This window comes from Bombina bombina, chromosome 1 (genome assembly GCF_027579735.1).
Source record: "Bombina bombina isolate aBomBom1 chromosome 1, aBomBom1.pri, whole genome shotgun sequence".
Taxonomy (NCBI): domain Eukaryota; kingdom Metazoa; phylum Chordata; class Amphibia; order Anura; family Bombinatoridae; genus Bombina; species Bombina bombina.
This window is the reverse complement of record NC_069499.1, coordinates 584,743,626-584,756,605: the sequence shown is the minus strand read 5'-3', so window position 1 is coordinate 584,756,605 and position 12,980 is coordinate 584,743,626. Positions and strand designations below refer to the sequence as shown.

At 37.1% G+C, this 12,980-nt stretch overlaps 1 protein-coding gene across 6 annotated transcripts in view; it reads right to left on the bottom strand.

Annotated features, from left to right (window-relative positions):
• The window catches only part of COL6A3 (collagen type VI alpha 3 chain), a 149,208-nt gene that overhangs the window by 100,480 nt on the left and 35,748 nt on the right, over positions 1-12,980 (bottom strand). For all 6 annotated transcript variants that reach the window (XM_053698857.1, XM_053698858.1, XM_053698861.1 and 3 more), the window contains exon 2: positions 9,595-9,714. In XM_053698857.1, the coding sequence (XP_053554832.1) occupies positions 9,595-9,676 (82 nt within the window). In that variant the 5' untranslated portion in view covers positions 9,677-9,714. The remainder of the gene's footprint in view (positions 1-9,594; positions 9,715-12,980) is intronic.

Here is a 12,980-nt window from a genome sequence, read left to right as displayed (position 1 = left end):
AACTTTCTAATTTACTCCTATTATCAATTTTTCTTCATTCTCTTGCTATCTTTATTTGAAAAAGAAGGCATCTAAGCTTTTTTTTTTGGTTCAGACTCTGGACAGCACTTTTTTATTGGTTAATGAGTTTATCCACCAATCAACAAGAACAACCCAGGTTGTTCACCATAAATGGGCCGGCATCTAAACTTACATTCTTGCATTTCAAATAAAGATACCAAGAGAATGAAGAAAATTTGATAATAGGAGTAAATTAGGAAGTTGCATAAAATGTCATGCTCTATCGGAATCACGAAATAAAAAAATTGGGTTCAGTGTCCCTTTAATACTGTACCTAGAAACTATCTTAATTATTATAAAATAATTATTTCTTTCATGTAATTGGCACGAGTCCATGAGCTAGTGACGTATGGGATATACAATCCTACCAGGAGGGGCAAAGTTTCCCAAACCTCAAAATGCCTATAAATACACCCCTCACCACACCCACAATTCAGTTTTACAAACTTTGCCTCCTATGCAGGTGGTGAAGTAAGTTTGTGCTAAGATTTCTACGTTGACATGCACTTCTCAGCATTTTGAAGCCTGATTCCTCTCAGAGTACAACGAATGTCAGAGGGACGTGGAGAGTATTACCTATTGAATGCAGTGATTTCCCTAACTGGGGTCTATTTCATTGGTTCTCTGTTATCGGTCATAGAGATTCATCTCCTACCTCCCTTTTCAGATCGACGATATACTCTCATATACCATTACCTATACTGATAACTGTTTCAGTACTGGTTTGGCTATCTGCTATATGTGGATGGGTGTCTTTGGTAAGTATGTTTTTATTTCTTAATACACCTCAGCTATGGTGTAGCACTTTATGCATTTATATAAAGTTCTAAATATATGTATTGTACTTATATTTGCCATGAGTCAGGTTCATGTATTTCCTTTTGCAGATTGTCAGTTTCATATTTGGGAAAGTTAAAATTGAGAAATATTTTTCTTACCTGGGGTTTAGTCTTTTTTTCAATTGACTACATGTTTTAAGCCTTTGAGTGCTAAGCACTTTCCCACCTGGGTGCTAAGGTTTTCTTAAAGGTTTTTTTTATTTAATATTTTTAAAAATATTTTTTTTAACTTTTTTTTTATTTATTTCAGATCACTGACTTACACTGTTGGAAAGGTTAGGCGGTTACTTTTCCAACGGTGGGTCTTGGGGGTCTGTAGCTGCTTAGATGCCTGAGATACAGGCTTCTAAGCAGCATGCCCCCTGCACCTATATTAAACATTGTTAATGTTAAATAAAGTTGCGTGGTGATCATCACGTTCATTGCGCGTGACGTCACCATACAAAACGGAAGCCCCGGCGATGCCTTTCATTATGCAGCACCGATCGCTGGGGTAGGAGCAGGTGGGAGCCCCCAGATCTCCCTCAAGTTGGGAGAGTGCTAGTGACGGATCTGAGCCGTCATTAGCACCAGAGTGGGAAACTCTGTGACGGCTCAGAGCCGTCATTAGCACTCAAGGGGTTAATTTGCGGGCTGTCTTAGGCTTGCGGGTGCGCTAAATGCCACACTTTATTGCGTCATTCTTGGCACAAGAATTTTTTGGCGCGAAAAGGCACGTCCGTTGACGCAAGTTCGTCATTTCCGGCATCGTAGTTGACGCAGGGGTTCACCACAGGGTTGCGTCATTAGTGACGTGAGTGTGTCACTTCTGGACATGGTTGGCGCCGAAAAAAATTCTAGTTACGTTGTCATACTTGGCGCCAAACTTTTTTCATTTTTTATTGCCCCATTGATTTTGCCTCTTGCCTTTTTCTAAGTCACAGGGCTATGCAATTTGCATTTTTTCCCATTCCTGAAACTGTCATATAAGAAAATTGATAATTTTGCTTTATATGTTGTTTTTTCTTTTACATTCTGCAAGATGTCTCAATCTGATCCTGCCTCAGAAGTATCTGCTGGAACTTTGCTGCCTGACATCGGTTCTACCAAAGCTAAGTGCATTTGTTGTAAAATTGTGGAGATTATATCTCCTAATGTCATTTGTATTAGTTGTTATGATAAACTTTTACATGCAGATAGAGTGTCCTTCTGTAATAGTACATTACCGGTTGCAGTTCCTTCAACTTCTAATGTACATGATATACCTGTGAATTTTAAAGAATTCGTTACTGATTCTATCAGAAGGCTTTGTCTGCATTTCCACCTTCTAATAAGCATAAGAGGTCTTTTAAAACTTCTCATAAAGTTGATGAAATTTCAAATGACAGAATACATAATGAATTATCATTATCCACTTCTGATGAGGATCTATCTGATTCGGAAGATCCTTCCTCAGACATTGACACTGACAAATCTACTTATTTATTTAAAATAGAGTATATGCATGTTAATTACTTTGGATATTGAGGAAGCTAGTCCTCTTGATATTAAAACTAGTAAACATTTAAATTCTGTTTTTAAACCTACTGTGGTTACTCCAGAGGTTTTTCCTATTCCTGATGCTATTTCTGACATGATTTCTAAGGAATGGAATAAGCCAGGTACTCCTTTTAATCCTTCTGCAAGGTTTAAAAAATTGTATCCTTTACCAGCGGTTGCAATAGAGTTTTGGGAAAAAATCCCCAAAGTTGATGGGGCTATTTCTACTCTTGCTAAATGAACCACTATTCCTATGGAAGATAGTACTTCCTTTAAAGATCCTTTAGATAGGAAGCTTGAATCTTATCTAAGGAAAGCCTATTTATATTCAGGTCATCTTCTTAGGCCTGCAATTACTTTGGCTGATGTTGCAGCTGCTTCAACTTTTTGGTTGGAGAATTTAGCACAACATGAATTGGATTCTGACATATCTAGCATTGTTTGCATGCTAATCATTTTATTTGTGATGCTATTTTTGATATTATCAAAATTGATGTTAGATCCATGTCTTTAGCTATTTTAGCTAGAAGAGCTTTGTGGCTTAAATCTTGGAATGCTGATATGACATCTAAGTCTAGATTACTATCTCTTTCTTTCCAAGGTAATAATTTATTTGGTTCTCAGTTGGATTCTATTATTTCAACTGTTACTGGGGGGAAAGGAGTTTTTTTGCTTCAGGATAAAAAGCCTAAGGGTAAATCTAAGGCTTCTAATTGTTTTTGTTCCTTTCGACAAAATAAGGAACAAAAACCTAATCCTTCCCCCAAGGAATCTGTTTCCAATTGGAAGCCTTCCTCAAATTGGAATAAATCCAAGCCTTTCAAAAAACCAAAGTCAGACCCTAAGTCCGCATGAAGGTGCGGCCCTCATTCCAGCACAGCTGGTAGGGGGCAGATTATGGTTTTTCAAGGATGTTTGGATAAATTCTGTCCAAAATCAATGGATTCAGAGCATTGTCTCTCAGGGATACCGAATTGGATTCAGAGTAAGACCTCCTGTGAGGAGATTTTTTCTCTCACACATCCCAGTGAATCCAGTAAAAGCTCAGGCTTTCCTGAAGTGTGTTTCAGATCTGGAGGTTTCAGGGGTAATCATGTCTGGATCTGAAAATTTTGAATCGTTATGTAAGAGTACCAACTTTCAAGATGGTATCCATAAGGACTATTCTGCCTTTTGTTCAGCAAGGACATTATATGTCTACAACAGACTTGCGGGATGCATACCTTCATATTCCAATTCATCCAGAACATTATCAGTTCCTGAGATTCTCTTTTCTAGACAAGCATTACCAATTTGTTGCTCTTCCATTTGGCCTAGCAACAGCTCCAAGAATCTTTTCAAAGGTTCTGGGTGCCCTACTCTCTGTAATCAGAGAACAGGGTATTGCGGTGTTTCCATATTTGGACGATACTAGCTCAGTCTTTACGTTCTGCAGAATCTCACACAAATCAACTTGTGTTATTTCTTTGAAAACATGGTTGGAGGATCAATTTACCAAAGAGTTTTTTGATTCCTCAGACAAGGGTCACCTTTTTAGGTTTCCAAATAGATTCAGTGTCCATGACTCTGTCTCTAACAGACAAGAGACGTTTGAAATTGGTTGCAGCATGTCGGCACCTTCAGTCTCAGTCATTCCCTTCAGTGGCTATGTGCATGGAAGTTTTAGGCCTCATGACTGCAGCATCAGACGCGATTCCTTTTGCTCATTTTCTCATGAGACCTCTCCAGCTTTGCATGCTGAATCAATGGTGCCGGGATTATACAAAGATATCACAATTAATATCCTTAAATCCCAATGTTCGACACTCTCTGACGTGGTGGTTAAATCACCAGCGTTTAGTTCAAGGGGCCTCTTTTGTTCGGCCAACCTGAACTGTGATCACAACAGATGGAAGTCTTTCAGGTTGGGGAGCTGCCTGGGGATCTCTGACAGCACAAGGAGTTTGGAAATCTCAAGAGGCAAGATTACCAATCAATATTTTAGAACTCTGTGCAATTCTCAGAGCTCTTCAGTTTTGGCCTCTGTTGAAGAGAGAACCGTTCATTTGTTTTCAGACAGACAATATCACAACTGTGGCATATGTCAATCATCAGGGTGGGACGCACAGTCCCCTAGCTATGAAAGAAGTATCTTGGATACTTGTTTGGGCGGAATCCAGCTCTTATCTAATTTCTGCGGTTCATATCCCAGGTGTAGACAATTGGGAGGCGGATTATCTCAGCCGTCAGACTTTACATCCAGGGGAGTGGTCTCTCCATCCGGATTTGTTTTCTCAGATTGTTCAGATGTGGGGTCTTCCAGAAATAGATCTGATGGCCTCTCATCTAAACAAGAAACTTCCCAGATACCTGTCCAGGTCCAAGGATTCTCAGGCGGAAGCAGTGGATGCGCTGACACTTCCTTGGTGTTATCAACCTGTTTATATCTTCCCACCTCTAGTTCTTCTTCTGAGAGTGATCTCCAAGATCATCATGGAACAATCGTTTGTGTTGCTGGTGACTCCAGCTTGGCCCCACAGGTTTTGGTATGCAGATCTTGTTCGGATGTCCAGTTGCCAAACTTGGCCACTTCCGTTAAGGCCGGACCTACTCTCTCAAGGTCCATTTTTCCATCAGGATCTCAAATCATTAAATTTGAAGGTATGGAAATTGAACGCTTAGTATTAAGTCAGAGGTTTCTCTGACTCAGTAATTAATACTATGTTATAAGCTAGTAAATCTGTCTCTAGGAAGATTTATTATCGAGTTTGGAAGATTTACATTTCATGGTGGTGTTCTTCTCATAAATTCTCTTGGCATTCTATTAGAATTCCTAGAATTTTACAGTTTCTCCAGGATGGTTTGGATAGGGGTTTGTCTGCAAGTTCCTTGAAGGTACAAATCTCTGCTCTTTCAGTTTTATTTCACAGAAAGATTTGCTAAACTTCCTGATATTCACTGTTTTGTACAGGCTTTAGTTCGTATTAAGCCCGTCATTAAATCAATTTCTCCTCCTTGGAGTCTTAATTTGGTTTTGAAGGCGTTACAGGCTCCTCCGTTTGAGCCTATGCATTCTTTGGACATTAATCTACTTTCTTGGAAAATGTTGTTCCTTTTGACCATCTCTTCTGCTAGAAGAGTGTTATCTGCTCTTTCTTGTGAATCTCCTTTTCTGATTTGTCATCAGGATAAGGCAGTTTTGCGGACTTCATTTGAATTTTTACCTAAGGTTGTGAATTCTAACAACATTAGTAGAGAAATGGTTGTCCCTTCCTTGTGTCCTAATCCTAAGAATCCTTTGGAAAGATCCTTACATTCTTTGGATGTGGTAAGAGCTTTGAAATATTATGTTGAAGCTACTAAAGATTTCAGGAAGACTTCTAGTCTATTTGTTATAGTTTCTGGTCCTAGGAAAGGTCAGAAGGCCTCTACTATTTCCTTGGCCTCTTGGTTAAAGCTTTTAATTCATCAAGCTTATTTGGAGTTGGGTCAAGCCCCGCCTCAGAGAATTACAGCTCATTCAACTAGATCAGTCTCCACTTCGTGGGCTTTTAAGACTGAAGCTTCAGTTGATCAGATTTGCAAAGCAGCGACTTGGTCCTCTTTGCATACATTTACTAAATTCTACCGTTTTGATGTATTTGCTTCTTCTGAAGCAGTTTTTGGTAGAAAAGTTCTTCAGGCAGCTGTTTCAGTTTGATTCTTCTGCTGCTATTTTAAGTTTTTCTTTTCTTCATAAGAATAACTTATATTTGGGTTGTGGATTATTTTTTTAGCTTTTGGCTGTTGTTTATTTTTTATCCCTCCCTCTCTAGTGACTCTTGCGTGGAGTTCCACTTCTTGGGTATTTGATATCCCATACGTCACTAGCTCATGGACTCTTGCGAATTACATGAAAGAAAACATAATTTATGTAAGAACTTACCTGATAAATTCATTTCTTTCATATTGGCAAGAGTCCATGAGGCCCACCCTTTTTATGGTGGTTATGTTTTTTTGTATAAAGCACAATTATTCCAAATTTCTTTGTTGATGCTTTTTACTCCTTTCTTTATCACCCCACTACTTTGCTATTCATTAAACTGAATTGTGGGTGTGGTGAGGGGTGTATTTATAGGCATTTTGAGGTTTGGGAAACTTTGCCCCTCCTGGTAGGATTGTATATTCCATACGTCACTAGCTCATGGACTCTTGCCAATATGAAAGAAATGCATTTATCAGGTAATTTCTTACATAAATTATGTTATTATTAAAAAATAAAAAAGTAAGTTTATAAAAGTAAAAACACCTTTTTTTCAAATATCTAACATTGGGTTTGATTACTATATGGCTCTGATTACAAGGGGAGTGCTAATGATAGCACGGGCTGCGATGTCAACATCGCTGGATCAAGCTAAACTTAGCTCACAAATTGATATTACATAGATTAACCAGAGAAGGTTTAGCGCAGTCAACATCGCTTTAGTGTGCCCTATTTTTTTAAAGGACATTGCGACCGTGCTAAATAGCGCTCATATTACAAGTTGAAAGAGAAAAATTAGTGCAACCTGAGACCTGAAGTAAAGTGTTAGGGGTAAGTTAAGAAGATACAATTGGGATGATTGACACCCCTGCTAGCAGCCGATTGGCCACCGGTGAAGAGGGGGTGGCATTGCACAAGCATTTCACTAGAAATGTTTGTGCAATGATAAATGCAGACAGTGTATCCTATAGTGAATCATGTCCCCTCGCCATTTAATAAATTGACCCCCAAGTGTTAAAATAAAAGTCTCACAAAAAATTAAAGTATTACACTCATATATAAACATTTTTAATACAAAATATAATTTTTATTTAAAAAAGGTGTTTGACTTAGAAGGGCTGAATTTTTTTTAATAATAATAAAAAAAATATATATATATATATAATTCTAAATTTTTGTATGTGTGTATAAACATACACACATACTGTATATATATATATATATATATATATATATATATATATATATATATATATATATATATGTACACTTTTAAGGCCTTGAATTATTAAATATTCTTCACTAAAAGACCAGAGAGTGCTTTCCATCATTTATATATATATATATATATATATATATATATATATATATATATATATATATATATCGGGTTAGCAGACGAGCGAAAAAAAGAAAAGGCTTTTTAACGCTCCCTATAAAAGTGTAGGGGGAAAGGGAGTTGCAATATCTGATCTAAAGATGTTAGCTAGCCTGTATCTTTTGCTCTTATGCTAAATTTTTACTTTCAACTTGTAATACCATCTTTAACTTGGGAGTTCTATTGATTTACCTTGAGCGCAGTTAGTGCACAAGAGGGATAACAATGTATTGATTCATTAAAGCTCAATTCTAAGTCACACTCGCAGTGCCGTTATTGTAAGTACAGGCATCTTCATAACTGGGCTTTCAAATAGGATTGCACAATCATGAGTTCAAAAGGAACCTACTGCAATCTAATTCCATCCTCACCACTGCTAAACCATCTGAATGCCATTTGTATATAGGCATGATGGGAATACTACATTGTTTGCTCAATGATTATCTTGCCTCTTTTAATATTTTAAAAGCATTGTTGTTTTTTTTACAATATTTAAATGAATTGATCGGTTTAGATAGATCTACATCTGAAAACAAGAAGAATATTATGGGTTTCTATTAGAAGGACTTATTTAATTTTGTTAAACTGGATCTTAGCAGTACTGAAAAGTACTGAAAAGTACTTTAAAGTGCAAATCTGCTCCATTGCAGTGAACATACTTTCAAACAAGATTACGTCTTTGCTAACACAAAGTCCAAACACAGTTCACAGCTGTGCTTGCACCTACATTATTAAACTTTAAAACATATAAGAAGGAGACCTAGTAACAGAAACCTGTAGTCTTCTTCTTGGTTTCAGATCTAGATCAAGCCAAACTTTTAAACTTATTAATGAAAATATTGTAAAAAAAACCCAATAATTTTAAAATATTCAAAATATAATCATTGAGCAAACATGTCTAGTACGCCCATCATGACTAGATACAAATGGCATTCAGATGGTTTAGCAGGAATGAGGATGGATTTGGATGGCAACAGGTAAATTACACACATGTGAAAGGGGTTGTTTAAAACTGCTTTACTGTAAGAGGTGTGAAAGGGCCATTTTATATGTCAGCCAGTTTCAGATGACCCCCCAGTTTCTATCCCAATAACAAGTATTTAACACACGAAAAAGGCCTTTTTATGAACTTTTGTAGTGAAAATTTATTTCGAGGCAGCCGGCGTTTAACGCATGGATTTTGCATTGTGATTGTGATCGCTTGAAAAACACATTGACCAATTTGACTGGAAAGCAAAAAGCCATTTCAGAAGGAAATAGCTGATAGACTGTGGCCGATACTTTTTTCTTTTTTCCAAGGAGGTTATACTAAAGATATATATATATATATATATATATATATATATATATATATATATATATATATACATATATATTTCTAATAGCAGCTATTAAAGGGACATTAAATAGTTTGAGAATTATTGCCTCTTTTATATCTGTCCCAAATTGACCTCCCAAAAAGAGATCAGGCAAGGTCAAGCTATGTTGCATAATGCGCCTATTGCTTTTTACAAACTAGCATACTTTATAGAAGCTAGAACTTTACACCTATTGCTTTGATATTTAAACAATTAACGATGGGGGTTGATCAAAATCCTTTAGAAAAGTTTATCTAATTATTTATCTACAAAAATCCCATAGGCTTTAATGGAGGCTTTCTGTTGAAAATCATTAGATAAGTTTTTCTAAAGGTTTGTGATAGACCTCACCATTTAGAAAAAATCTTCTGCATACTATTTAAAATGACACAAAGTAGCAGGAAGTGTATAGTTGCTTACTGGCCGCTAAGGACAACTCCCAGAAATTAATTGGTGAACAGAGAGACACCTCTACAGGCATGAAAAAGTAGCTTTATTCAGGAAAGGGACATCTGTTTTACACCTGTTTTTGTCCCTTTAAGCTGTGAGCCTTGTTGAAATGTAGTTGTAGAAGTCACAGAAGTTTTACAGAAGTCGTGATTTTTCACAAAACAATTCTGATGACATAGCTGTAAGCTGAAACCGGATTCAGATGCTGTTTAAACGTTTGTAAACACGGAACTTATCTTACCACACTGATCCATCTGACTTCAGACCTACCTTCTTGAGCATCTGCACTGGGCATCCCTGAGAGCAGTTGGCAGAATGCAGCCACCAGCAACAAGAAGCCACGCCTCTTCATCTTGCCTCGTATGGATAAAACAGCACCAGATATCCAAACTGAAATAAAGCAGAAACTACCATTAACTCATTTACTGGAAAGGAAAAACATACTTATAGTCTGACAAAATAGATGTCCGATCCTTGCCTGCAATTTATGTATTTATTATTTGCTTAACATTCTCTACAGACCTCCCAGCTGTCCCTTTTTGAGAAGTACAGTCCTTAATTCTGAGTTCGGTCCATTGTGCCTCTTATACAACCATATGTCCCAATTTGCAGAAATGTCCCCTAGCCCCACCCTGAAATCAACCAACCACACCCACAAGCTACCTGGACACACCCATTGACAGCCAGACATGCCCAAATTATATGCCCCTCCCAAAATGGGAGATTGCCCTCAATAACTTTCTGAGTCCAAATACCTAGCCACAAATGTCATCAGGTATGTTCTCTGCATATTAAAAGGCATAAGACTCAACATTTAATATCATTGTGAAATAGTATTATATACTCATTTCTATTGCCTGCTTTCACTGCATGATACATTTAAATGTGTTGTTGTTTATTTCACTCCAAAAATTTACTTGAGTCAATTATATTTTGCACAGTGGTTAGTTATCTCAGAACATAGGGTTCCATTTATCAAACTACATAATGCATCTTTGGAGCACTTTGGTGCATCATCAGACCACTGCTTTCTAACCTATGCACCATCTCTAAGCTGCAATCACCCTGGACAAGTCAGATCAGGAGATTGACAGCCCCTGCTCACATACCATTGACCATGTGCCAGCAGGGGGCTGCGTTGCACAAGCAGCTGCTTGAGCAATGTTAAATGAGGGCAGCGTATTGCTGCCCACCAGCCTTGATGACTGCTAGATAAGTTTGCAAGAGCAAACCTTATTCAGTCAGCCCTCGTTAAATTTGTCCCATAACCTCATGTACATATATCCCTAATTGGCCACAGATCAAGAGATGTGGACCTGAATTGCTCTTAACTTGCAATCATTGTAAACCCTACTAATTAAACGACAGTGTAAATTATTTTAAAATATTTATTTCGCAATGCAGTGCTCAATTGTTTATATATGCTATGTGACAGAATATCACTTTAAGTGATCATATAGCCAAGCACTTCATCCACCAGAAGAAATATTTGTTTAAAAGACCTTTATTCTCATTTAGTTGGGTCCAAAAGTTTACAGGAACAACGTTTTGAACCTACAATAGGCTTAAAGCATTAAAGTATTAAAGGGACATGAACCCAAAATTGTTCCTTTCATGATTTAGAAAGGGCATAGAATTTTAAACAACTTTCCAATTTACTTTTATGATCTAATTTGCTTCATTCCTTTGATATCCTTTGTTGAAAAGCAGTAGCTGCTGATTGGTGGGTGCACATAGATGCCTCGTGTGATTGTTTTTTTTAAAAAACAAAAATGTTACATTCTTTGTATTTTTAAGGAACCTCACACCACAGGAGGACATTAAAAAAAATTGGGTTTGACATCTGATTAACTTTTTGAGCGCTAATTCCTACCGTGAGCTTGCGGCAGCAATAACCAGTCACTTGTAATGGCCTGTTTGTGGGCGTGCAATAAAACACAAATGTGTTGTGTGCAATTACAGAGCTGGTTATTATAGGAACATCTCTTTCTTATGATTATAACATTACTAAAACTGTGACTTATATTACTAAGGACTGTCATTGTGCAACCTAGTTTTAATATAGCAAGGGCACAAGTCTTGTTGGAGAGTTTATCCTTTGTTGTTGTCTGCACTCGTCAAGCATGTTTGCAGCACACTGAATAAATAGAAATACAGTATTGTGAAGCTGCATTGTGCCCTGAGCTGGGGGTCCCCTGTGAGGGAAGTCAATTGCTACAGCTGCATAATTTGTTCAGTGACTTTGAGAATATGATGTTCCAAACAAACGCAGCAGCAACAACCATTTATATTAAAGTGTTCTTTAATATTACACTTGTTCTGGGCATTGGTCTAATATAGGCACAAGGGCTAAATTGGGAACCACAGTTCCCAGATGTTACATGGTGTAACCATGAGCACTTAAAGGGACATTAAACCCAAGATTTTTCTTTCATTATTCAGACAGAGAATGCAATTTTAAGCAACATTCCTATTTACTTCTATTATCTAATTTGCTTCATTCTTTAGATATCCTTTTTTGAAGAAATAATAATGCACATGGGTTAGCCAATCACACGAGGCATCTATGTGCAGCCACCAATCAACAGTTACTGACCCTATCTAGATATGCTTTTCAGCAAAAGATATCAAGAGAATAAAGCAAATTAGATAATAGAAGTAAATTAGAAATTTGCTTAAAATTACACGCTCTTTCTAAATCATGAAAGAAACATTTTGGGTTTAATGTCCCTTTAAGCAGTGCTACACACAGGCTTCCGTTGAAAGGATGGAGAAGTAAGCTTAAAATGTATCAGGAGTATAGAACTATGGTGGAGTGTGCAGATAAAGGACTTGCCCCTAGGCAGCTCATGGCCTTGCATCATCTCTGAAAGAGAGCACAACAGGTATCTGAAAACAAACATATGCATTTGCACACTTGCGCAAGAAATCAGTGTCACTTTCTAGACATTATTTATAGAAACTAAACAACCATTTTTACATTCAGGATTATTTTCCCACAGTATGCTCATTCCTCAGTCTGGAGTGCATTGTGTGTTGGTCCGCTTATATAAATGGGAAGAACTCTTGAGGAAGTCCTTACCCCAAATTTGCAAGGATGGGTAACTAACAGATTAATGTTGTGGGTTTATGCAGCTACAGATCTTCAGGGAGTTTGCAAATGCCCAACATATGCTGATTTTTTTTTCAGCACACGGTCCTCATTAGCAGCATGGATGAGCGTTTGATTATTGCAGTTTTATACTTATGTGAGGTTAAAATTATTCTTTTCTCTTTTCTCTAAAATTATAGGCCAGAAACAGACAATCATATACAGATGTGGTGCTAAATTGTAAAAGATCAAAAGCTCTCTAATGTTCAGACTTTTATTTTAAAGCTCACTAGACTTTCTTATGAAATATGTATTTTGTTTTGACCAGGCATTTTCTTGAAAGACAACTGCAGACACTTTAAAATCTGCAAGACCACTCCCTCCAAAAATCAGCTTTATAGCAATCTTTCCGCTTCAATCTTCAAAAGTCTTGCAATTTCCTGAGCTTATAGGAAGTTAGAAATCTGCAGACTTTGCAAAGTATTTCAAACAAACCTATCATGGATTTTATTACAATTTATATTTAAAATATGTTGAATCTGCATCACTGTGGCCCCATTACAGA